Source organism: Nicotiana tomentosiformis, chromosome 1 (assembly GCF_000390325.3).
Source record: "Nicotiana tomentosiformis chromosome 1, ASM39032v3, whole genome shotgun sequence".
NCBI classification, from domain to species: Eukaryota; Viridiplantae; Streptophyta; class Magnoliopsida; order Solanales; family Solanaceae; genus Nicotiana; species Nicotiana tomentosiformis.
In genome coordinates, this window is record NC_090812.1 from 27,095,547 (window position 1) to 27,123,318 (window position 27,772).

The window sequence follows — 27,772 nt, forward strand, 5'->3', positions numbered from 1 at the left end:
CTTCTACCATGGGCAATATTTATCCATAACGGAGTACCGAAAGGATAAGCTTCTTCAGGAGGCTTATTTCCAATAGAGTACTAAATAGATAAATATATTTACGGTGGAGTCTCATATGGATAAGCTTCTTCAGGAAGCTTATTTACAACGGAGTACTAAATGAATATTCATAATATAATATATTTATAACACTCCCCCTTGGATATTCATTAAAAGATAATGTGCCTCATTAAAACTTTACTAGGAAAAAACCCCGTGAAAAAAAATCCTAATGAAGAAAAAAGAGTACATATATTTAGTAATACGCATTGCTAGCTGCCTCATTAAAAACCTTATAAGGAAAACCATGTGGGAAAAAAACCTTAGTAAGGAAAAAAGAGTACATCGCGTATTTTACTCCCCCTGATGAAAATCTTGTTTTAAATATTTAAGTCTCCGCATTCCAATATTGTATATCATCTTCTCAAAAGTTAAAGTTGGTAAAGATTTAGTGAATAAATCTGCCGGATTGTCACTTGAACGAATTTGTTGCACATCAATGTCACCATTTTTCTGAAGATCGTGTGTGTAGAATAATTTTGGTGAAATGTGCTTCGTTCTATCTCCTTTTATAAATCCCCCCTTCAATTGGGCTATGCATGCAGCATTATCTTCGTATAAAATTGTGGGTCTTTTCTCACATTCCAAACTATATTTTTCTCGAATAAAATGAATTATTGATCTCAACCATACGCATTCCCTACTTGCTTCATGAATAGCTATTATTTCAGCATGATTTGAAGAAGTAGCAACAATAGATTATTTTGTGGAGCGTCATGATATGATAGTACCTCCACATGTAAAAACGTACCCGGTTTGAGATCTAGCTTTATGGGGATCAGATAAATAACATGCATCTGCATAACCAACAAGATCTGCACTATCTTTGTTAGCATAAAACAAACTCATATCAAGAGTTTCCTTTAAATATCACAATATATGCTTAATCCCATTCCAATGTCTCCGTGTAGGAGAAGAACTATATCTTGCTAGTAAATTAACAGAAAATGCTATGTCAGGCCTTATAGCATTAGCAAGATACATTAGTACACCAATTGCACTGAGATAGGGTACTTCGGAACCAAGGAGTTCTTCATCCTCTTCTGGAAGTCGGAACAATTTTTTATTCACTTCAAGTGATCGAACAACCATTGGTGTACTTAATGGGTGCACTTTTTCCATGTAAAAGCGTTTTAAGGCCCTTTCTGTATAGGCAGATTGATGGATAAAGATCTCGTCTCCTAAATGTTCAATTTGCAGACCAAGACAAAGTTTTGTCTTTCCAAGATCTTTCATCTCAAATTCTTTCTTAAGATATTCAATTGCCTTTTGGAGCTCTTCTGAAGTTCCAACAAGATTTATGTCATCAACATAAACAGCAAGTATAACAAATTCTGAAGCCATTTTCTTTATAAAAATACATGGACAAATAACATCATTTATGTAACCCTCTTTCAGCAAATATTCATTGAGGCGATTATACCACATGCGCCCAGATTGCTTTAAACCGTATAAAGATTTTTATAATCTGATTGAGTACATTTCTCGAGATTTTGAATATGCTTCAGGCATTTTAAATCCTTCAGGGATTTTCATGTAAATTTCATTATCAAGTGACCCGTACAGATAAGCTGTAAGTGCATCCATTAGATATATTTCAAGCCTTTCACGTAAGGCTAAACTGATGAGATATCGAAATGTTATGACATCCATAACGGGAGAATATGTTTCTTCATAATCGACTCCAGGTCGTTATGAGAATCCTTGTGCAACAAGGCGAGCCTTGTATCTTTCAACTTTATTTTTATCATTCCTTTTTCGCACAAAAACTTATTTATGACCAACTGGCTTTATACCAGTAGGTGTTTGGACTACTGGTCCAAAGACCTCTCTTTTAGCAAGTGACTTCAATTCCGATTGAATTAACTCTTGCCATTTTGGCCAATCAGATCTTTGTCGACATTCTTCGACAGATCGGGATTCAAGATTCTCTATATCTTGCATAATGTTAAGTGCAACACTATATGAAAAAATATTATCCACCACTATTTCAGATCGATTTAAATTAATCCCATCACCAGTAGAACTTATTAAAAGTTCCTCACTCACTTGAGTCTCGGGTTCATTGATTTCTTCAGGAATCTCAAAACTAATCAGATCTCGGGTCTCTTCAGGAGATCCCTTCATAATATCATTTTGATCATTTGTTATTTTTCTTTTTCTAGGATTTTGACCCTTAGAACCTAAAGGTCTACCACGCTTCAGGCGTGCTTTAGGTTCACTAGCTCTCATGCTAGTAGATGGTCCTGCTGGAACATCAATTCGGATAGGCACATTCTCTGCAGGGATATGCGACTTAGTTATCCTTTTCAAATCAGTAAATACGTCTGGCATTTGATTTGCTATATTCTGTAAATGGATGATCTTCTGGACCTCCTGATTACATATAGGGGTACATGGATCAAAGTGAGATAATGATGAAACTTTTCACACAATTTCTCTTTTGATTTCCTTTTTCTCTCCCCCCTAATTGTGGGAAATTTGTTTCATCAAATCGACAATCTGCAAATCGAGGAGTAAATAAATCTCTCGTCAATGGTTCAAGATAGCGAATAATGGAGTGTGATTCAAACCCAATATATATTCCTAACCTTCTTTGTGGGGCCATCTTACTGCGCTGTAGTGGTGCTACTAGCACATATACAACACATCCAAAAATTCGTAGATGGGCAATATTTGGTTCATGACCAAAAACTAATTGTGACGGAGAATATTTATTATAATGTGTTGGTCTGAGACAGATAAGTGATGCTACGTGCAAGATAGCATGGCCCCAAACAATAGTGGGCAATTTTGTTTTCATAAGTAGTGGTCTTGCTATCAATTACAGTCGTTTAATAAATGACTCTGCAAGGCCATTTTGAGTATGAACATAAGCTACAGGATGTTCAACTTTTATCCCAACTGATAGACAGTAATCATCAAAATCTTGAGATGAGAATTCTCCAGCATTATCAAGGCGAATAGCCTTTATAGGACTGGAAATTGTGCCCTTAATCGAATTATTTGGGCTAATAACTTTACAAACACCAGGTTGCGAGATGATAGTAGGCACACATGAGACCATCTTGAAAATGCATCTATTAGGACCATAAAATATCTAAACAACCCACTTGGTGGGTGAATAGGTCCACATATATCCCCATGTATACGTTCTAAAAAGGCAGGGGACTCAATGCCAACCTTCATTGGTGATGGTCTAGTGATCATTTTGCCTTGATAACAAGCATCACAAGAAAATTCATCATTTATAAGAATCTCCAGGTTGTTTAATGGATGCCCACTCAAATTTTCAGTAATTCGTCTCATCATTATTAATCCAGGATGGCCCAAACGGCCATGCCAAAGCACTAAAAGTATTTGAATCAGTAAACTTCTGATTTACGATAGAGTGTGCTTCAACTGTACTAATCTTTGAATAGTATAAGCCAGAAGATAAAGTTGGTAACTTTTCTACAATGCATTTCTGGCCAGAAATATTCTTTGTAATAAAAAGATATTCCATGATCATTTCATCTATTGTCTCAACATGATACCCATTTCAGTGGATATCTATAAAACTCAACAAGTTTCTTCGGGACTTGGAGGAGAACAATGCATTATCGATAATAAGTTTTGTTCCCTTAGACAGAAATACCGTAGCTCTTCCGGAGCCTTCAATCAAACTTATATTACCATAAATTGTTGAAACATTTGCTTTTTCCTTACGCAAATAAGAAAAGTATTTCTGATCTTTGAATATGGCATGAGTTGTTCCACTATCAATTACACAAATATCTTCATGATTGGTCTTTGATCCAAACACAATTTGAGGATTATCCATATTCTTTAAAATGACATAAACAAAATAAATATGATAGTAAACATCATTTTCAAAGCGTAACTTTTATTTATGTACAAAAATTACATAACCATACTATCTACTACAAACAACAAAAATTAAAATATTTACATTTCTACAGATTCACTACTGATCACATGACTTGTTTCTCCTTCTGGGAGTGCAAAATAATCAGCTACATCTAAATGCATGAAGTCTAAATTATCTTCAGAAATAAAATTTACTTCAGCATTTTTCTCTGTCTTCTTCGGGGAGGCTTGATACAGCTCAACCAGGTGCTTTGGCGTACGACATGTACGTGACCGGTGCCATTTTCCTCCACATCTATAGCATGCATTTTCTGGCTTTGCTGCTTGCATCGCTTCATGCTTTTGTTCCTTCCTTTTCCACTGCTAGTGGTGATGAGGGTTCTTTGGTGCATTGTTATTACCACGATTAGAGTTTCCTCCCCGACCACGGCCATGACCACGACTGGGGCCGCGTCCTCTTCCACACTTAGCTTGGTGGAAGTTCGTCTTATTCACTTCAGGGAATGGACAAGAACCAGTAGGTCGGCTTTCATGGTTTTTCATTAATAGCCCATTATGTTGCTCGGCTACAAGAAGATGTGAGATAAGTTCATAATATTTTTTGAATCCCATCTCTCGATATTGCTGCTGCAGGAGCATATTCAAGGCATGAAAAGTGGTGAAAGTTTTCTCCAACATATCATGATCAGTAATATTATCACCACATAGAAGAATTATACTCACTGATAGATTTAAAATCTTGTAGCCTTAGATGAGTCCAATCATAACGTGCCTGTGGAAGAATGACCATCTTCAGGTGGTCATATCTATCTTTCAAATTATTCCACAGTATGACTGGATCTTTAACAGTAAGATATTCCATTTTCAGGCCCTCATCAAGGTGATGGCGTAGGAATATCATTGCTTTGGCACGGTCTTGGTTTGATGCCTGATTTTTATCTTTGATGGTGTCTACCAGACCCATCGCATCAAGATAAATTTCGGCATCAAGCACCCAAGGCATGTAGCTTTTGCATGATATATCCAGGGCTACAAACTCAAGTTTAGAAAGATTTGACATTATTTAAAAAAAGAAAGTCCGTACCTCTGATACTTTCAAAGTATTTTCTCGAGATGGCAGAGTCTCGTGCTGATAACATATTATAAAATAAAGACAGTAAAGTAAAGACAAGTATAGAGAGAAACTGATATATTATTCAAACTTCAAACTTATGTACATAATGAACTGAATTCTTCTCTATTTATAGAAGAAAGGAAGCTGATGTGTAAGATGCTTGTAAGCTGCTACTCTAAGTTGTTGTGCCAGATATAGATAATCTTCTACCATGGGCAATATTTATCCATAACGGAGTACCGAAAGGATAAGCTTCTTCAGGAGGCTTATTTCCAATAGAGTACTAAATAAATAAACATATTTACGGCGGAGTCTCATATGGATAAGCTTCTTCAGGAAGCTTATTTACAACGGAGTACTAAATGAACATCCATAATATAATATATTTATAACATAAATATTATATTTTCAAGATATTAGAGTAATAATATTAATTCAAATGGTATGTATAAATTATTTTTACTGATGAAAAGCTAGCGATTACGGCTGTTAAATTCGGTCCAAGCCCAAATGACCCGTCCAACCAGACCAAGATTAGGCTGGTTACTGATAGTGGTGCCAATGGTTTGGTTCGACCGGTTATTTTATAAAATTTATACCATACCAATTTTTCGTTTATTCTATTATGTATAACCAAAATTAGACTTTTTGAAACCGACTCAATCATGTCGGTTTCTCTTCGGTATCAGTATGGTTCGGTTAATTTTTGGTATTTTTTTAAATATCATATAAAATTCACCAGTAGAAGTAGAATACAATAACATATGTTCTTTTATAGGACTTAGCAATACTCTCTAGATATTTTTACTGTTTAAAAGGTGATGAATTAAAAAAAATGAAAGATGGATAGAGTATAGATCCATCAACTATTCTACAATAACGTAAAAGAAACTAAGCAAAGGCAAAAAAAAATATAAATCACACGAGTAGAAAGATATTAACCAAACTGGGACTCAAGAATAAAGTCTATAGAAGATTAAATATTCAAAAAAATAAAACTTAAATTATATGAAAGGAAACATATTCAATACATTGTAGTTTGCTACTCATAATCGCTAGAATACTTTGTGTCTTGCTAATGAAGATACTTGAAATAACTTAGTTTAAGTAGAAGTAGCATAATAGGTTTTAGGAATTAGTATTTTGAGTTTAATTACTTGTTGTCTTGTAACAATTTTCATATTCCAAGGCCCAAAGAAAACTTTAATCCATTATTATTTTTAAACTTACTATATAAATATATTTTTTACATGTAAAATTTATTCGGTACGGTTCGGTATATTTTCGGTTTATTTTTATAAAATAAAAAACCTACCCTAATTATCGGTGTGGTTATAGCTTTATATAAAAACCTACGGTTTCTGTAATAGAAACCTAAAAATCGGTTCGGTGCGGTACTGTTCGGTCGGTTTAGTCGGTTTTCGAATATCAATTAACACCCCTAGTTACTGACCCGGCTATTTATTGAACTCAACTCATCTTGACCCAACATATCTCAACCCATTTAAAGTTGGTATCTTTACACAAATAGCTGCAATTTTTATTGTTTACTTTTTCTAGCCATATACATAATTTATATATTGATTATACATAATTATACATACATAATACATATATTATGCATATATTATACCTCCACTAGCTATTTTTAGTTTAAATAGTTGGGTTGGCGACTATTTGGGTTAATTTGTTTTTTAAGTTGTGGTGATTTTTAGCCCAAATTGATTCATGAATAACTTTGCCAAAATAGCTTAGAAATAATTCTTTTATGTTTGATATGTTATATATGACTATAGCAAAAGAAAAAAAGTTTTATTTAGTAATTATAAATTCATAAGAAAATAATACATTATTAATTAAAGTTTGGCCTTTTTTTATTTTTTGCCCGCGCCAGAAACTATTTACATTTGGTAGTCGAAAGTGTATAAAATTTGTATAATTTTTGTATATAACATGCAGAATGTGTGTGTGTGTGTGTGTGTGTATATATATATATATATATATATATATACAAAAAATATATAAATTTTAGCCCATCTTGACCCAGCTCATCTCAGCCCAAGCAATATTTGGTCGGGTCAATGACCTGCCCATTTATCGACTCAGCCTATTTTTACTGGCCCAAAATGGGTCCAACCCGCCCATTTTCTATAACGACCCGACCGGTCGTTTTAAGCATTTACGCTCCTTTCAACTATTTGAAGTCTGTAGTAACTTCCTACGAGGTATTATGACTTGTATGAATTATCGATTTTGGTTTTAAGGTATTTCGGAGTTAGCTTGGAAGAATAAATGTCATAATTGAAAATTTAAGTTAGAAAAGTTGATCGTATGTGGATTTATGTGTAAGCGACCTCGGATTCGAATTCTGATAATTTCAATAGCTCCGTATGGTAATTTTGAACTAAGGAGCGTGTCCGAAAAATTATTTGGAGGTCCGTAGTGAATTAGGCTTAAAATGGCGAAAGTCAAAATTTTAAGAAGTTTGACCAGGAGGTTGACTTTTTGATATCGGGGTCTAAATCCGATTCTGAAAATTTTAATAGGTATGTTATGTCATTATGACTTGTGTGCAAAATTTGAGGTCAATCGGACATGATTTGATAGGTTTCGGCGTTGTTTATGGAAACTTGAAATTTCAAAGTTCATTAGGCTTGAATTGGGGTATGATTCATGATTTTAGCGTTGTTTGAGGTGATTTGAGGGTTCGACTAAGTTTGTATGATGTTTTAGGACTCGTTGGTATATTTGGTTGAGGTCCCGGGGGGTTCGGGCGTGTTTTGGATGGTATTCAGATTATTTTCCTTCATTTTTACACTGCTGGTAGCTGCTGATTTCTAGTGTTTCAAGCCTTCTTCGCGATCGCGGAGATTGGGACGCGATCGCGTAAGCTTAGTTGTGCAGTGGAGTTTTGTTCTATGTGATCGCATGGGGATATACGCAATCGCATAGGGTTAACTGGGGGACTGCTGAGTTTGTTCTTCGCGATCGCGTGAATAGGGATGCGATCGCGTAGCTCTGGGAGCTTGTGCTTTGCGATCACGTGAATATGTCTGCGATCGCATAGGTCTGTGAAGTTGTGCATCACAATCGCATGGCATTATTTGCGATCGCGTAGGGTTAAATCCGGGCAGTGGAAAACTGTTCTTCGTGATCGTGTGGGGGATGTTCGCGATAGCGTAGAGCAAATGCCTAGGCAAAGAGTTTAAGTTCTGAAAATGGAATTCGTCCCATTTTCCATTTTTGACGAATTGGAGATCGGGAAGAGGCAATTTTTGGGAGATTTTCAGAGAAAATAACGGGTAAGTGTTCTTAACTCAATATTGGTTAAATTACCTGAATCCATGGTTGTTTTTAACATTTAATTGGTGAATTAAGTTTGAAAATTATGAAAACCCTCTTAGTTTGATTTGGAGATTTGAGGGCCGAGTTGATGTCGGATTTGAGTAAAATTTATATGGTTGGACTCGTGGTTGAATGAGCGTTCATATTTTATAACTTTCGCTGGATTCCGAGATATGGGCCCCACAGGCGATTTTTAAGCTAAAATTCGATTTTTTGTGGAAAATTAGCATTTTCTTATGGAATTAATTCCAATAAATTTTATTGACTCAATCAAATTAATTGTGACTAGATTTTAGGCATTCGTAGGCCGATTTGATAGGCAAAGTCATAGTAGAGTAAAGAATTGCACGGTTTGAGGTAAGTAACACTTCTAAACTTGGTTCTAAGGGTATGAATCCCTGAATTTGTGTTATACAAACTGTTTGGAGGCGACGCACATGATAGTTGACGAACGTGTGGACGTGCACCATAGAAATTTTGACTTGAATAAATCCTGTGAAGTTGTAAAGATTAAAGAATCATGTTATTATCTGAACATGTTAGAGAAATTAAGCTGAGGCTTTTATTAAAGATTATGTGTAGGCTACATGCCGAGATTTTGGGACCCATGGGGTTGTGTTGCTGTTGAATTAATTGTTTTAAAAATGTACATTTCTCACTCAGTCATATACGTCCATTGTGAGGATATTTATGGGATCGAAATGCGCGCAGCAACAGGCCATATTGATTTTATATATGTTATTATTAAATAGATCGGGGTTGCCCGCCTGCAGCAGGACAGAATGGCTTTATACATTATTATTATTCTGGATCGGGGCTGCCCGCCTGCAGCAGGACTTATTGGCTTTACTATTTTATGGATCGGGGCTGCCCGCCTGCAGCAGGCCTTATAGGCTTTATTATTATACGGATTGGGACTGTTTGCATGCAGTAGGCCATAAAGACTTTATATCACGCTTGGGCTGAAGGAGCCCCTCCGGAGTCTGTACACACCCCCAGTGAGCGTAGATGATTATATATATTCGGGATGGACTTTCCAGGGCATGGACTTACCTTACTTACGATGATTATATATATTCGGGATGGATTTTCCCAGGACATGAACTTGCCTTACTTATTTGTATTGTAATGAATTTACCTGGACATGGATCTTATCCGTATCATTTACATTTAGGGATAAATTACCCCTGGGCTGGATTGGCCATAAACTGTACCGAGTGACCGAATAATTTGTTACCAGTATTTACATGAGGTCTTTCTACTAGATGTCATATTCCTCATATCATGTAGTATTGATCTATTTCACTTATACTGAGTTTAACTGTTGAACTTGAAAGCATGCCTACATTTTGTACCATTATTTATATTGGACTATACTTGTGGAGCTCGTCACTACTTTCAGCCCAGAGGTTAGTCTTGTTACTTATTGAGTTGGTTGTACTCATACTACACTCTGCACCTTGTGTGCAGATCCAGGTGCTTCTGGACACCGCGGCTGTTAGACCTCAGTGTGTTACCAGCTGGACACTATTAGGGTAGTTGCCTGGCGTCTGCTGACCTTGTCTCTCTTTCCTTCAGTTATTGTACTGTTCTATACTTTCAGATGATGGTTTTTATCAGTCAAACATTGTATTCATATTAGATACTCATGTACTCAGTGACTCCGGTTTTTGGGAGTGTTATATTTGTATTTGTGAGATTTCTTCCGCTGAATTTAATTATTTTGTTTTCAAATTTAAAAGATATGGTGGTTTATTAAGATTTTGGACTTGCCTGGTATTAAAATAGGCGCCATCACGACTGGTGAGATTTTGGGTTGTGACAAGTTGGTATCAGAGCTCTAGGTTACATAGGTCTCACGAGTCATGATCAAGTTTAGTAGAGTCTTACGGATCGGTACAGAGACGTATGTACTTATCTTCGAGAGGCTGCCGAACCCTTAGGAAAATTTTAATTTCTTGTACTCTGTCATGAGAATTTGTTGATTACGAAAGCTAAATTTCTGTTATTCTATTCTCTCACAGATGGTGAGAACACGTACTACCGGATCGGACGGTCAGCCACCAGTGCCACCAGTTAGGGCCGCGAGAGGCCGAGGCCGTGGTAGAGGCTGGGGCCGAGGTAGAGGTCGAGGTATAGATCATACCACAGTTGGACCAGCACTTGTACTACCACCAGTTGCTCCAGTTCAGGAGCAGATTCCAGATATAGCTGAGCCGACAGGATTAGCTCAGGCACCAGTTATGCCCATTGAGATTCCAGGCCTTTAGGAGGCTCTGGCCCAGATATTGATAGTATGTAGTAGCCTTACTCAGGTAGTTTCGGCTCAGGCCACACCTGCCACTTCTCAGGCCGGGGGAGGTACTCATACCCCTGTTGCCCGTACTCCAGATCAAGTAGTACATGGACTTCAGATACTGGGGGCATTACCAATCCAGCCAGTTGTAGCTACTCAGGCCCCGGTAGTCCCCGTTATGGTAGATGATGAGCAGAGGAGACTTGAGATATTTGGGAGGCTTAGACCTCCATCATTTAGCGGTGCTGAGTCATAGGATGCTCAGGGTTTTCTGGATAAGTGCCAGCGGATGCTTCGGACAGCAGTTATTCTGGAGACCAGTGGGGTTTCGTTCACTACTTTTCAGTTTTCTAGGGCTGCCTTCAGATGGTGGGAGGCTTATGAGAGGCGCAACCCGGTTGGTGCAGTACCACTTACATGGCGGGAGTTCTCCGTTCTCTTTTTGGAGAAGTTTGTACCGCAGTTTCGCAGAGAAGAGCTGTGCAGACAGTTTGAGCAGTTACTATGGCATGTCCGTGATGCAGTACGAGATGAGATTTTCTTAGTTGGATCGTCACGCAGTTTGGTTGGTTCCCACTGATAGGGAGAGGATTATAAGGTTCATTGATGGCCTCACGTATCAGTTGCGGTTGCTTATGTCTAGGGAGAGGGTATCTGGTGCCACTTTTGACGAGGTGGTTGACATTGCTCGACAGATAGAGGTGGTCTGTAGCCGGGAGTGGGGTGACAGGGAGGCTAAGAGGCCTCGAGGTTCGGGCGGTTTTGGTGGGGTACCTTCTGGAGGGCAGTTCTACCACAACAAGGGTCGTCCAGTTCACCGTGGTGCATCATCCAGCCATGGTTCATACAGTTTTCATTAGGGTCAATCATCTCTGAGTGCACTTCCAGCCCCGCGTACGCCCAGTGCAGCATCAGTTCAGGGATCATATGTACCGGGTCCTTCAGGTAGTTATTTTGGTTCCCGAGGTCCGCCTCAGACTCGCCACCATTCTTTGATATAGAGTGCTATGAGTATGGAGAGCTGGGTCATGTGAGGAAATATTGTCCCCGCCATATGCGAGGTCCAGTTCAGCAGAGGAGTCAGGATACTACTTATGCACCAGTTGCTCTACTATCCGCTCAGCCAGCTCAGGGTGGGGCTCAGTCAGCTAAGGGTCGCCCAAGAGGGGGAGGCCGATTAGGTGGCGGTCATGCCCGATTCTATGCTTTTTCTGCTAGACCAGATGGTGTTGCTTCAGATGCAGTGATCATAGGTATTGTCTCAGTATGCCATAGGGAGGCATCTATATTATTTGGCCCTGGTTCCACATATTTGTATGTTTTACCATATTTTTGTTCATTTTCTGAATATGCCACATGAGTCCTTAGTTTCACATGTTCATGTATCTACGCCGGTGGGTGATACTATAATTACGTACCATGTGTATCGGTCGTGTGTGGAAAGTATTGGGGGACGAGACCAGAGTTGATCTTTTATTGCTTAGTATGGTCAATTTAGATATTATCTAGGTATGGTGAGATATCATATGTTTTGTTATATGGCTTTGGGCCAAGTGGGAGAGTCTGCTATCTACGATTTGATTGCGCGATTATGTGCGATGTTGGTTTCGGTCCGAGGTACACTTGTGGATTAGTTATGACTTGCAGAGATTGAGATCGGGGATGACTCGAGTAAGAAAATTTCTTGAATGCAAGTTATATTGCACTTTATGAAAATATGAAAAATCATGAAATGATTAAATGGTTATTTTGAAGGATGTAGAGCGCACGAAGTATGGATTTGATCATTGGTGTTAAGGCAGGGTTATTTCTTTGGGGGTCGTTGTGCTAATGGGGCTTGTGTCTTTTGACCCGTTTGGGCGGAGCCATTTAGATTTGAGCATAGTGGGTGATTTTCAAAAGGGTTCTAATGGATTCAAAATGTATATGTGTCGATTCAAATTTGTTTCTGAATTTGCACATCGCCAGAATCGGTTATTTACACTGGATGGTGTCGGGACTTGCGGTAATTCTGTATGACTATGGATTCTACATTTTAGTGCAATAAAGGTAAAAAGGAACAATTTTAAGTCCACATAAGGTCTTTTCAGTGTGGGGGTCTCGGTTGTGGTACTTTTGTGGTGCTTAAGAAGAATACAGTGGCTTATGAGCCTAAGGGTGGTATGGTTTTATGTTAGAATGTCTTATAGTGAGCTTTGGGTAAGGATCGTAGTGTTCTGACAAGGAGAAGTGACAACTGGAGGGTAATTCAGAAGAAAAATCGGAGAAAATAGGACAATCGGGTATGTAATTTGTTGGTGACCCAGAGTTTATAATGAGATTCTTGTACTGGTCATATGATGGTATGATAGATGTGCTGTGTTGTGCGGGATTTAGATTTATATGTACGAGGTGGAAGTTCATTCTTGAAAGGAAGATCACGAATTCTGGACAGAATGGTCAGTGATATATATTTAGATGAATGTTATAATTTCTTGGCAATCCTTGAGAAGGGTTCGCGGTTGAAAGGGGCATTGTGTTTTGATTTACGGGTGTTCATTGGTATTGCGGTACTCTCCTGGTTAATAGACTGTTGATATTCAAATTATTAATATGTGGCACAGAAGAATTATGAAAATATTCCTGGTGGGATGATCGTGCATGAAGGATGTGATAGTCATTCGAATGCTGGAGTTGTGATCAGTTATGATGGTTCATGTGTACTTATTTGATTGCTCCTTTATGATATGCTTGGATAAGAGGCCTGTGACCATGCCAGGAGGATTAGGTTATTGGCACGTGAGTTGTCCGTGCGGGTCCAGATAGTTATATTATTGGCACGTGAGTTGTCCGTGCGGGTCCAGATATTGATATTATAGCATGTGAGTTATCCGTGCGAGTGATGTTAATGTGAGCTCTAGAAGAGTTGGTTACTGTTATTAAATTTGTGTGTCTTGGTTCTACTATATATAATGATCTTATAGCGTTACAGTTGTGGTGATACTTGTTCAACTTACAATATGGTTCTCTACTTTGAGACATCTTCCATTTTGGGTACAAGGTTGTGCAGTTGTGGCTTGAGTTATATTGATGTGGCGTGTCTGTGGGATAGTTGTGTTTAATAATATAAGGTCATTGGACCTAGAATGGGTACTATCAGGTTTGATTACGGTATATTCGGGAGGATAATATTGAAAGTCGACTTAGAAAGTGATTATGGTTCTGGTTGGGGCGAGAGAGCTCCATGACTTGTTGCTCTGATAAGGGGTCATGAGATTTCTGCATGTTTCTTTTATTATCAGCAGTGTACGAAGGTTTTGGAATGAGGTTTGGCTTGATATGAGGTTTAATACTTGTAATTGGTTGGTTTGGAGTAATTACTGTGATTGTGATCGGGAATGGTGCTGCGGGCATATGAGTTGTGTAGTATGTAATGTGATTATATCTGGGATTATAGCTATGGCTTGATACAGCTTGTTCAGACTTATACCGTGTGTGAGATTTAGATCTTGGAAAGAATTCTGGGTGTTAGAAATTGGGCTCCAAGTTTTGGGCTAAGGTTAAATTAACGATTTCCAGTTATGTTATATGGTCAGGCCTATATAGAATAGGGTGATGTGGGATCACCCCCAGGTATGTGCATGGTAAGGAGGAACAATGATTTAAAGGCTTAGGAACAACTCTCGGCACGTTCGAGAACGAACGTATGTTTAAGTGGGGGAGATTGTAACGACCCGACCGGTCGTTTTGAGCATTTATGCTCCTTTCAACTATTTGAAGTCTGTAGTAACTTCCTACGAGGTATTATGACTTGTGTGAATTGTCAGTTTTGGTTTTAAGGTATTTCGCAGTTAGCTTGGAAGAATAAATTTCATGATTGAAAATTTAAGTTAGAAAAGTTGATCGGATGTGGACTTATGTGTAAACGACCTCAGATTCGAATTCTAATAATTTGAATAGCTTCGTATGGCGATTTTGGACTTAGGAACGTGTTCAGAAAATTATTTGGAGGTCCGTAGTGGAATTAGGCTTAAAATGGCGAAAGTCAAAATTTTGGAAAGTTTGACCGGGAGGTTGACTTTTTGATATCGGGGTTGAAATTCGATTCTAAAAATTTTAATAGGTTTGTTATGTCATTTATGACTTGTGTGCAACATTTGAGGTTAATCGGACGTGATTTGATAGGTTTTGGCATTGTTTGTTGAAACTTGAAATTTCAAAGTTCATTAGGCTTGAATTGGGGTATGATTCGTGGTTTTAGCATTGTTTGAGATGATTTGAGGGTTCGACTAAGTTCGTATGATATTTTAGGACTCGTTGGTATATTTGGTTGAGGTCCCGAGGGGCTCGGGAGCGTTTCAGATGGTATGCAGATTATTTTCCTTCATTTTTGCACTGCTGGTAGCTGCTGATTTCTGGTGTTTCAAGCCTTCTTCGCGATCGCGAAGATTGGGACGCGATCGCGTAGGCTTAGTTGGGCAGTGGAGTTTTATTCTATGCGATCACGTGGGGATATACGTGATCGCGTAGGGTTAATTGGGGGGCTGATGAGTTTGTTCTTCGCGATCGCGTGAATAGGGATGCGATCGCGTAGCTCTAGGAGCTTGTGCTTCGCGATCGCGTAGGTCTGTGAAGTTGTGCATCACGATCGCGTGGCATTATTTGAGATCGCGTAGGGTTAAATCCGGGCAGTGGAAAACTGTTCTTCGCGATCGCGTGGGGATGTTCGCGATCGTGTAGAGCAAATGTCTGGGCAGAGAGTTTAAGTTCTGAAAATGGACTTCGTCTCATTTTCTATTTTTGACGGATTGGAGCTCGGAAAGAGGCGATTTTTGGGAGATTTTCATAGGAAATAATGGGATAAGTGTTCTTAACTCAATATTGGTTAAATTACCCGAATCCATGGTTGTTTTTAATATTTAATTGGTGAATTAAGTTTGAAAACTATGAAAATCCTCTTAGCTTGATTTGAAGATTTGAGGGTCGAGTTGATGTCGGATTTGAGTAAAATTTATATGGTTGGACTCGTGGTTGAATGGGCGTTCAGATTTTGTAACTTTCGCTGGATATCGAGATGTGGACCCCACGAGCAAATTTTAAGCTAAAATTCGGGTTTTTATGAAAAATTAGCATTTACTTATGGAAATAATTTTAATAAATTTTATTGACTAAATCGAATTAATTGTGACTAGATTCTAGGCATTCGGAGGCCGATTTGCAAGGCAAAGGCATAGCAGAATAAAGAATTGTACGGTTTGAGGTAAGTAACACTTCTAAACTTGATTATGAGGGTATGAATCCTTGAATTTGTGTTATACAAACTGTTTGGAGGCGACGCACATGATAGTTGACGAATGTGTAGATGTGCACCATAGAAATTGTGACTTGAATAAATTCTGTAAAGTTGTAAAGATTAAAGAATCATATTATTATCTGAACATGTTAGAGAAATTAAGTTGAGGCTTTTATTAAAGATCATGTGTAGGCTACATGCCGAGATTTTAGGACCCATGGGGTCGTGTTGCTGTTGAATTAATTATTTTTAAAATGCACATTTCTCACTCAGTCATATACGTCCATTGTGAGGATATTTATGGGATCGAATTGCACGCTGCAGCAGGCCATATTGGCTTTATATATGTTATTATTAAATGGATCGGGGTTGCTCGCCTGCAGCACGCCAGAATGGCTTTATACATTATTATTATTATTATTATTATTATTATTATTATTATTATTATTATTATTATTATTATTATTATTATTCTGGATCGGGGCTGCACGCCTGCAGCAGACCTTATTGGCTTTACTATTTTATGGATCGGGATTACCCGCCTGCAGCAGGCCTTATAGGCTTTATTATTATACGGACCGGGACTGCCCGCCTGCAGTAGGCCATAAAGGCTTTATATCACGCTTGGGCTGAAGGAGCCCCTCCGAAGTTTGTACACACCCCTAGTGAGCGTAGATGATTATATATATTCGGGATGGACTTCCTAGGGCATGGACTTGCCTTACTTACGATGATTATATATATTCGAGATGGATTTTCCCAGGGCATGAACTTGCCTTACTTATTTGTATTGTAATGAATTTTTCTAGACATGGATCTCATCCGTATCATTTATATTTGGGGATAAATTACCCCAGGGCTGGACTGGTCTTATACGATATTGAGTGACTGACTGTCAGTTGATGTGTATATATATATATACGGGTTGGAACACCCCTGGGCTGGATTGGCCATAAACTGTACCGAGTGACTGAATAATTTGTGATCAGTATTTACATGAGGTCTTTCTACTAGATGTCATATTTCTCATATCATGCAGTATTGATCTATTTCACTTATACTGTATTTTAACTGTTGAATTTGAAAGCATGCCTACATTTATGTACCATTATTTATATTGGACTGTACTTGCAGAGCTCGTCACTACTTTCAGCCCAGAGGTTAGTCTTGTTAATTATTGAGTTGGTTGTACTCATACTACACTCTGCACCTTGTGTGCAGATCCAGGTACTTCCGCACATGGCGGCTGTTAGACCTCAGTGTGTTACCAGTTGGAGACTTTCAGGGTAGTTGCCTGGCGTCCGCTGACCTTGTCTCTCTTTCCTTTAGTTATTGTACTGTTCTATACTTTCAGATAATGGTTTTTATCAGTTAGATATTGTATTCATATTAGATGCTCATGTACTCAGTGACACCAAGTTTTGGGAGTGTTATATTTATATTTGTGAGATTTCTTCCGCTGAATTTAATTTTTTTATTTTCAAATTTAAAAGATATGGTGGTTTATTAAGATTTTGGATTTGCCTAGTATTGAGATAGGCGCCATCACGACTGGTAAGATTTTGGGTCGTGATATTTTTACCCGCCCAAAATTGATCCAACCCGCTCATTTGACTCCCCTACTAGCGAATATGGCTGGCCTTGGTGATGGTGGGGATTATTTTAGAAGGTAGTTGTTGTTGGGGATCGTGGTGGTAAAGAGGAGGTTGGTGATAGTGATAGCGTAGTTGTGGTCCGTGATGGTTGTTTTAAGGTAGTGGATGAATGCATCGCATTGGCTGATAGTGGTGGCTAGTGGTATAGGTGGTGGTTGTACGACAATAGTTAGCTAAAGGTGGTTGGTTGTGATGAATAAGGTGAGTTGTGAAGGCTAGAGGTGGAGCCGGTTGGTGGTGTTGTCTGGTGGTGAGGTGGTTGGTGGGTAAGGCCAAGCTTCTCCAAGGCCAAAAGTACTTTTTTTATTTCTAAAAAAATATTTTTTCTCAAAGTTGAGGTGTGGCCAAGCTTTTTAGGATGGAAAGGGGTATTTTTGAGTAAAAGCAGAAAGTTTTTTTAGGCTAAAAAAAGTAACTTCTTCTCAAAAGTAAAAACATAAGCTATTTTTAATTTCCTCTTGCCTTTTTTTTTGTTTTTTTCACTATACTATACAATTAATCTTCTAGTTGTCTAGAATGAGACCATGATGAACGAAATAATTGATGTTGTCAAGGTTTATTATAATATTAATTAATATCTGAAAAGATATTCATATTTTATTAATTATTTTTAAAAAAAAATCAATACAATATTATTATAATTAGTTTTTTTTAAAAGGTAAAATGGAGATTATATTACTAAACAAAAGATTACACAGATATTACATAGTCCATAAGGATATTACTATTGCCTAAAGTGACATAGGAAGATACTTAGTACTTTTACTAATTCCTTACTTGTTCCTGTTCAATTCAAGATCAACAAAAGGAGGAGGAGGAGCAAGGTAACGACATTTAGCTGGTGTGAAGTGTCTAACAACTTCCTTTGCTAGGAGGTGTGCCACTCTATTTCCTTCTCTGAAGTTATGTCTGAGAATTGGAGCTTCAGCTTGTGCATTAACAACTTGCAGTCAAGAATAGTGTTAGATAAATATTGGTTGTCTTCATATATGAGTTTGATGATTTCCGTGGAGTCTGTTTCAATTTTCATCTTGACAAAATTCATCTCTCCTACAAGCTTTAGTCCTTCCTGTAAAGCCATTAATTCAGCTTGCATGGCGGATAATGCATATCATGATTTATGAAACCCACGGATCCAGTCTTCATTGCTATTTCTGAACACTCCTCCTAGTCCAGTTTCTAGAGAGGTTTTTGAAAAGGCTCCATCTATGTTTAATTTAACAGTACCAATAGGAGATTTTTCCCACTTAATCCCAATCTTGATCTTTTGAACTTTAAAAAGGTTTTTATCCAGTAAGGAAGTTAAATTCCCAAGCTTGTTGAAGAACTTTTGAAGCATGTAGATCAAGGTCTAAGTTGTTGAAATTGTTGTTATTTTTATTCTTTCAAAGATTCCAGATAGAAAATGAAAAAATGGTTTCCCAACTAGTAGAATGACTTGTGTTCTGAATGAAAATATCCTTTAAGTTAATCAGCCAATGAAAGTTATTGTCCATAGATTGAGTCGGAATGCCCATATTGTTCCAAAAGCGAGAAGCTATTAGGCAGAGTAGAAAAATATGGTGAATGTCTTCCACACTTTCCTTACAAATCGTGCAAGTGGCATCAATGTTTATTCCAATATGAGATAACAAAGCTCGACAAGAAATACGATTATGCATGCATTGCCATGGGAAATATTTTATTTTGTTAGGGCAGGGAGGTCCCAAATCCAGTTAAAATTAAACATACAAAAAGTAAACTCTAAAGCACCTATTTCAAAATGAAATCGAAATTCTTTCAAACAGTAAGACTTCATCATTGACACTTATAAAATTTATTAAAATTACGTGGTTAGTAAGATATAATTAATGGATTACTATTTTATTATTATAAATAATAAATACATAACTATTTGAGTAAGAAAGCTATATAGGGGTAATTTTACAAAAAAAAACTTGATTTTGGGGAGTGATTGTCAGTTCATTCCTTATTGTTCTTTGCTAATCGTATCCATTATTTTTTTCTATTCTTCTTAAAATTATTGGGAAAATGAAGTAATTCTTGGTTATCAGTAACCCGTTTTCTTCTAAATATTGACTTTGACCGAGAAATCTATTTTTGGTTAAACAAATTGGTTCCATTACCGGGAATTTGATAATCTTTTCACTTCCCAAATTCTATTCTTTGACAACCAACTATGTCAGCGATTAACGAAAATGATCAGTTGAACCAACAAGATGGAACTCCACCACTCCACTCTCCAACGGGATCCCCTCAGCAATCCCGTGGAGGTTCACCTGAAAGGTCTACATCATGCATTGATGATCAACAAGGGGACGAACAAACCGTAGAGCAAGACACTCTGAAGTAATTAAATGCAGAACATGTGAATAATGCACTATAAGCTTTTGTTAGAGGATTACCCAATGTGCCACAAACTCCTCCACTGGTCAATACAGCAACCATGGAAGACCCACATTCAGGGCTTGACAATTCTGGAAGTGGAGGAATTCCTAACGAATCTCGTGAGGGAGGGTCAGGTACACCACATAATTCTAATTTACAAAGTTTGGTACTAACTTTGCAGAAACAATTGAAGGAGCAAAACGAACGCATAGAGCAAATACCTGGCGTGTAGCCCGTGATCAAAGGGGTGGATATTGACAAGTATTCACAACAACCCCGGTAGCCAAGTGCAACACATTTGCCAATTCCTAAAAAGTTTAAAATGTCTGATATTCCAAAATATGATGGAACAACTGACCCTCGAGATCACATGACTGCGTTCACAACTGGCGTGAAAGGCAACGATTTAACCAAGCAAGAAATCGAATCGGTTTTGGTTAAAAAGTTTGATGAAACACTCACAAAAGAAGCGTTAAATGGCATTCTCTTTCACCTGAAAACTCTATTGATTCTTTTGCTGAGCTTATAAATTCATATTTAAAAGCACATTTGTGAGCTCAGAAAGTTAAAAAAAGGATGGAAGACATCTTTAAGGTAAAATAAGGGAATAGAGAATTACTTAGGGAATTCGTAGATAGATTGCAGCGGGAGAGGATGATGTTAACTCGGGTACCTGATAACTGGGAATCTATGGCATTCGCGAGCAATTTAAATGAGAAAAGTTCAGAAGCCACGAGAAGGTTGAAGGAAAGTTTGCGAGAATTCCCAGAAACAACTTGGAATAATGTGTATAACAGATACAGTACAAAGTTGCGGATAGAGGAAGATTCGGTCGCACAACTAAGGGATGATCAAAGAACAGGATCGAGACGTTCAGAATCAGAAAAAAGGATCGAAAAAAATAGGTATGAGACGTACATGGGACCTGTAGGGCGAGACTCTCGATCTAAACAAGAGAACGCATGATTCGACTCAAGACCAAGGCAAAAAAATACGGGTTCTTCATCTAGGTTCATAAAGGAACGGGATGCACGAGACAACTATTCAAATACACACGCGAGGATAGGAGATCACAACTTTAATGCCAGCACCTCCGAGTTAGTAGTTGTTTTAAGAGGTATGGGAGATAAGGTGCAGTGGCCTAAAGAAATGAGATCAGATCCAAGTAAAAGGAATCCAGATTTCTGGTGCGAGTTTCACAATGATCATGGTCATAGAACAACAGATTATAGACTTCTGCAGGGAGAAGTCGAGCATTTGTTGAAGCAAGGTTATCTTACTCATCTGTTTAGTGAGAAAGGAAGACAATCATATATGAAGAACAGACAGGAACCCCCGAAACCTCCTTCACCAAAAGGAACAGTCAATGTAATAACTGGGGGATATGAGGTCAATGGGATAACATATACAGCTGCAAAAAAAAGACGTCAAAACTCACGGTAACTCACGGGAAGCCAGTTTGCCAGGTCTTGGATGGAGACAATATAACATTTGATGATGAAGATGCGGACGGCTTGATGATTCCTCACAACGATGCACTGGTAATATCTCTACTTGTACATAATACTAATGTAAAATGAGTTTTGATTGATCCAGGTAGTTCAATGAACATCATTTTATTAAGGGTGGTGAACGAAATGCAAGCTAATGACACGGTGATACCAAAGGCACGGTCTTTGTTCGGGTTTAATAATTCAAGCGTTATCACAAAAGGGGAAGTTGTGCTTACCACGTTCACGGAAGGAGTTGTCAAGGATACAAAGTTTCAAGTGATAGACGCGGACATGGCATATAATATAATTCTGGGAAGACCGTGGATTCACTATATGGATGTCGTCCCATCCACACTGCATCAAGTTATCAAATTTCCTTCACAATAGGGAATCCGTCAAATCCGTGGAGATCAGCAAGCTTCAAGACGTATCAATTCATTGATGATTACAAGCACGATAACCAATAATGCATACGCGAAATAGAAACTACAGAACTCGGTTGAGGATGTTGGTGCAAAGACCTCAACTGAAGGCATACCAGGACAGACTGATGTTGATTCGAGAACTGATGTTATTCAAGAAAAAAAATGAAAATATTAAGACAACTACTGAATAACTCGATGCAATAGTGCTATTTACAGACTGGCCAGACATAAAAGTTTACGTCAGAGCAAATTTAGCCCAAAAATGAAAGGTAAATTAATTGAATTTTTACAAGCTAATGTAGATTGCTTTGCTTGGTCGCATTCAGATATGACAGGTATACCACCGAAGGTGATGACCCAAAAACTGAATGAGGACCCATCATACCCACCTGTCAAGCAGAAGAAGAGGAAGCAAGGATCCTTCAAAAATCCAGTAATGCAAGATGAGGTACAAAAGCTTATAAAAATTGGGAGAGGTAAAGTACCCTAACTTGTTAGCTAATACCGCCGTAGTTCCCAAAAAGAATGGAAAATGACGAGTTTGTGTACATTATACTGATTTAAATAAGGCTTGCTCTAAAGATTCATTTTCTTTGTCGCATATAGATAAACTAATTGATTCTACCGCGGGACCTGAGCTTTTGATTTTTTTAGATGCATATTCAGGATATAACCAAATAAAAATGGACCCTTTAGATGAAGAAAAAACTTCGTTTATCACAGACAGGGGGACTTACTGTTATAAAGTCATGTCGTTTGGTTTAAAAAATGCCGGAGCAACGTATCAAAGATTGGTGACTAAAATATTTCAAGAACATCTGGGAAAAACTATGGAAGTTTACATTGACGATATGCTAGTCAAGTCAGCATAGGCGGGAGATCATTTTCAACACTTGTCACACATTTTCGAGATTCTCCGAAAATATAATATGAAGCTAAATCCAGAAAAATGCGCTTTTGGCGTGGCTTCAAGTAAGTTTTTAGGCTTTCTTGTTTCTAACGGGGGTATTGAAGTGAATCATGCGCATATCAAAGTTATCAAGGAAATACTGGATATACTCACGAGCAAAAAAGAAGTATAGAGATTAACAGGCAGGATAGCAGCCCTGCGGAGGTTTATATCAAAATCGCCAGAAAAGAGTTTTAAATTCTTTTCAGTATTAAAAAAACAAAATCAGTTTGAATGGACTGATGAATGCCAACAAGCCCTCAAGGACCTAAAATTGTATCTGTCAAAAACCGCCTTTGCTAGCCAAACCAAAAGACGATGAAAGGCTTCTCATCTATCTCGTTGTGTTAGAAGTGGAGGTAAGTGCGGTGTTGGCCCGAGAGGATAAAGGTAAACAATCCCCAATTTATTGTGTTAGTAAATATTTGGTAGATGCCGAGACATGGTATCCCCATTTGGAAAAAGCTTGCTTTAGCGTTAATTATGGCATCTCAGAAGTTAAGAACTTATTTCCAATGTCATCCTGTTTCTGTAATAACTATTTTCACCCTGAGGAATATACTACATAAATAGGAACTATCATGTAGATTAGCTAAATGGGCAATAGAACTCAGTGAGTATGATATCATATATCAACCCAGAACTGCAATAAAATCGTAGGTTTTAGCAGATTTTGTAGCGAATTTTAGCACGAATTTAGTTCCTGAAGCAGAAAAAGAACTACAGGTATTTTTCGGAGCTAATCTGGGGACTTGGACTCTATTTACCGATGGTTCTTCAAATGTTAAAGGAGCGGGTATAGTAATAATTCTAATTTCACCTTCACGGGAAGTCATAAGACAAGCAATAAAATGTTATCCAATCACTAACAATGAGGCAGAATACGAAGCTGTGATTGCAGGCTTGAAACTAGCACGGGAACTTGGTATAGAGTAGATTGTGATCAAAAGTGACTCACAGTTGATAGTTAACCAGATGCAGGGGACTTACGTGGCAAGAGAAACGCGAATGCAACAATACCTGGAAAAGGTACGAGAATTGCTTAGACAATTTTAGACATGGAAGGTCGTGCATATACACAGGGAAGAGAATGTAGAAGCATATGTGTTGGCAAATCTCACGTCTATCGCGGATGTAACAAATGCAGAAAATGCTATCGTGATACATTTGTTTTATTCGGCACTTGACCAAGACAAGAGAGGTAAATTTTAATAGTCTAACTTGGGATTGGAGAAACGAATTTGTGAACTTTTTGCAGTATGGTATTTTTCCTGAGGACAAGAAGAAGTCACAATTGCTTCGACAAAAAGCCGCTTGGTATTGCTTAATTCATGGAAATTTATATCGAAACAGGCGGACCTTTAGCACGGTGCCTCAGTCCATCGCAAATGGAGTATGTGATGAGAGAAGTACATGAGGGGCACTGCGACAATCAAGGCGAGGGAAGATCATTGGTAAATACATTAATAAGAGCAATATATTATTGGCCAAAAATGGAAGAAGAAGCAGAGAACTTTGTAGCCAGGTGCGTTAAGTGTCAACGATATGCCAATAACATGTACCGTCCAGCAGAACTGTTGCATTCGGTTATTTCACCACGGCCCTTCATGAAATGGGGTATGGATATTGTACGCCCGTTGCCTCAAGCTAAAGGAGAGGTACGGTTTCTGTTAGTTTTAACAGATATTTTTCAAAATGGGTAGAAGTAGGTGCTTTCAAACAGGTGCGAGAAAAAGAAGTCAGGGACTTTATTTGGCGAAACATTACATGTCGATTTGGGGTTCCAAAGGAAATCGTGTGTGACAATGGCCCGCAGTTCATATGCACAAAAATCACAGAATTCTTTCAAAGTTGGCAGATTAGACGGATTATCTACGCACCTTACCACCATGCGGCCAACAAAACAAGTTGAATCGACAAATAAAGTTATTATCAATAGCTTGAAGAAAAGATTAGAAGAATCAAAGGGCAAATGGCCAGAAGTATTGTCGGGGGCATTATGGCTTATCGGATGATAGTAAAAACGAGTACGGGTGAGACTACATTTTCATTTGTATATGGTGCAGAAGCTTTGATTCCGGTAGAGATAGGTGAACCAAGTACGAGATACACATATGCTACTGAGGAAGCTAATAAGAAGGAGATGCGAGTAAACTTGGATCTATTAGAATAAAGGAGAGAAGAAGCATTAGTTCAAATGGCAGTTCAAAACAGATGATTGAACGATATTACAATAGGAAAGCTAATTTGAGATATTTCAAGATTGGGGACTTCGTCCTCAAAAAGGTGTTTCGATCGACAAAAGCGGCCAATGCAGGAAAATTGAGTCCAAATTGGGAAGGCCCCTTATAGGGTTCGAGGCATCGCTGGAAAGGGAGCATACGAGTTGGAAACTATGGATGGCAAGGTACTACCATCAAACTGGAACGCAATTTATTTGAAGAAGTATTACTTCTAGATGAGGAAAGTACCCATGATCAGGTATCACGCAAGTTTAATTTTATTTTGTTCTTTTGAATTTTACTAACCATTTTAGATGATAGACAAAAATTTAGTTCGTACCAAATGATGATATTAAACCCGAAAGGCACGCGGAATACTGAATTATTCCCTGTCTAGGTTGTAACCTTTCTGATGGAAAAGGGGTTATGCAGTCATCATCTAAATAATTATCTCCAAGTCTCGTTCATATTTTCCTTTTCAGGGAATGGACCAAAAGGCCGGAGTAATGCAGTGTTCGAGATTTCATACTTCAAAGCTCCAACACTGGGGGACTATGCATATAGAAGGAAGCAAAAGGGCCAAAAAGGCATAGTTCAGTTCAGCCTGAATCAAAAACCTTGATGTAACCTTGAATTTTTCAAAGGAGTGTGAACTCGCGAAAAGGATGCAAGATATTCCATATTCCCATGAGTTTTATGTTAAGGCCAAAATTTAGTCACGGGATAATAGACCCGATTTTGTATTTTAAAATCTGCTACAGTGAAAGCAGTTATGAAAGTGTTGTACGAAGAGTTATGGAAATGATGTACGAATTTATTTGAAAGTTTAAAACATAAAACTTTCTCAAATTATTTATTTTTTCATGTCTACTTCATGTTTCATATATTTGCACCAACATGAAGATGAGACGTCATCTTCATCAGTGTCATTAACATAAAAGGGCCCTCTTTTATAAAAACCCGTATTTATCAAAGTCATGGATTGTTAAGGCATTTTTAAATGCAAGAAAAAGCTAAAATATCAAAAAGGCAAAGAGCATAATATGCGGCAAAAGCAACCGAAACATTTATATATATTAACCTTGAAAAACAAAGGTGCTAATTTGTCATTAAACCCCAAAAAGAAGACAGGGGCAGCCAAAAACAAACCTTCCAAAAAAGTTGTTAAACTATGGGAAAAACAACATAAGGAAGTTCCAAATAAAAGCTAACAAAAAGTAAGGGAAAGAAAAAGCTAAGGAGTATCATCAACGGGAGAAGAAGGATTAATTTGAGAAAAAGAGGCTTGAACATCAACCCTTCCAGGAACAAGTCCATCTCCATCGCCCTTGGAACATTCGTCTTCAGGTGAGGAAAAGCTTTGACGTTGCTGAGTTTTATCAATTGCTTCTTTAGCCCTAGAAATCTCAGTATTAATGTCAAAACCCTTCTGGTTGGCTTCAATTAGAGTCTCGAGGTGAGTGTTCAAGAAAGCCCAGCTCACATCTAACGATAACTTATCCTCGAGAGCCTCATAATCCTTGCCTCATAATCCTTCTCCCACTGATCAATCTCAGCTCTCAACTCTTCTTTTTCTGCTTCTGAGGCTTCATAGGTTGTCTTCAAAGGAGCGAGAGAACTTTTCAAGAACTGAATCTTATCTATAGAGGTGCAGAGATCAACCTGAGCTTGGGTAAGTGTCTGAACCAATTCTCCCGCGTAAATCTCTTTTTGATTGAGGAGTTCTTTCAAACTCCTTATCTCTTTAGTAGCCTTGGAAAATTGTTCAACAAAAGAGGATCCACTACATCCTTGTCCTTCCCAACCTTACTAGAAGAAGCTTTCTGAATTGCTAACTCAGCATAAACCATCCTCATTTGTTGCTCCAAAGCATTTTTCTCTTCTGCAAGAACTTCCTTTTCCAGTTGAAGACCTTAGAATTGTTCCTTCTAGTTGTCAGCCTTGGTGCGCAGTTCAATAACTTGATGGTCCATCTGAGAAACTCTTTTCATAAGCTCTGTGCCAATCAAATTAATCTACAAAAAAGAAAGGGGAGGAAGAGTTATGAATGAGAAAGAAATAAGGAAGGAAGTATAATTAAACTTATACCTTCAAAGAAGAACGAACAATGTCATTCATTAAAGTCAATGAGTTATGGCCTTCTAACTACTTCTTCTCTACGGGGCCTAGCAGTGGCTTCAACCACACATAAGCTTGACCACATTTTCTCAATAAGTTCCCGCCTTCAGGGACCTCAATTACAACTCTTTTCTTCACCCTTCTACTGCTAGAAGGTTCGGCTTCTACATGAGAAGCATCCATGAGAGTAACAACCGGACTAACGTCAGGTAAATACACTGGGGGTTAATGGCAGATGGAATTGGAAGGGAAGCAAGAGGCAATTCTTCATAAACAGGCCCGAAAGCTTCTTCATCCTCGAAGCCTTGAGCAAACAGTCTATCAACGAAACTTGATGGAGGATTAACAATATCTTCATCAGAAATCACTAAAGGAGCGTTCTCTGGCTCATCTATGAGTCTGAAAGGAATTGAACTTGATGGAAGTTCATGAGAGGGAGGGGTTTCATCATCAGAAACCATGCTTCTCCTGACGCGCGGCCTTCTCACCAAAGATCCTTCTTCTATCTCCTCTTCATCATTAGAGC

The 27,772-nt window shown here is 38.1% G+C and overlaps 1 protein-coding gene across 1 annotated transcript; it reads left to right on the plus strand.

Annotated features, from left to right (window-relative positions):
• The first annotated feature begins 21,158 nt into the window (after positions 1 to 21,158).
• Positions 21,159 to 21,919, plus strand: LOC138904883 (uncharacterized). Its single transcript, XM_070193383.1, has 2 exons — positions 21,159 to 21,465; positions 21,636 to 21,919. The coding sequence occupies exons 1-2, from the start codon at positions 21,159 to 21,161 to the stop codon at positions 21,917 to 21,919; spliced, it is 591 nt and encodes a 196-aa protein (XP_070049484.1).
• Positions 21,920 to 27,772: the final 5,853 nt, after the last annotated feature.

Bases quoted from the DNA above. Each gene is read 5' to 3' on its own strand.
- LOC138904883 (XM_070193383.1), top strand. From the start codon at position 21,159: ATGGGAGATAAGGTGCAGTGGCCTAAAGAAATGAGATCAGATCCAAGT. The intron at 21,466-21,635 runs GTCAAAACTCAC...TGATTGATCCAG, and splicing joins TACAGCTGCAAAAAAAAGAC to GTAGTTCAATGAACATCATT.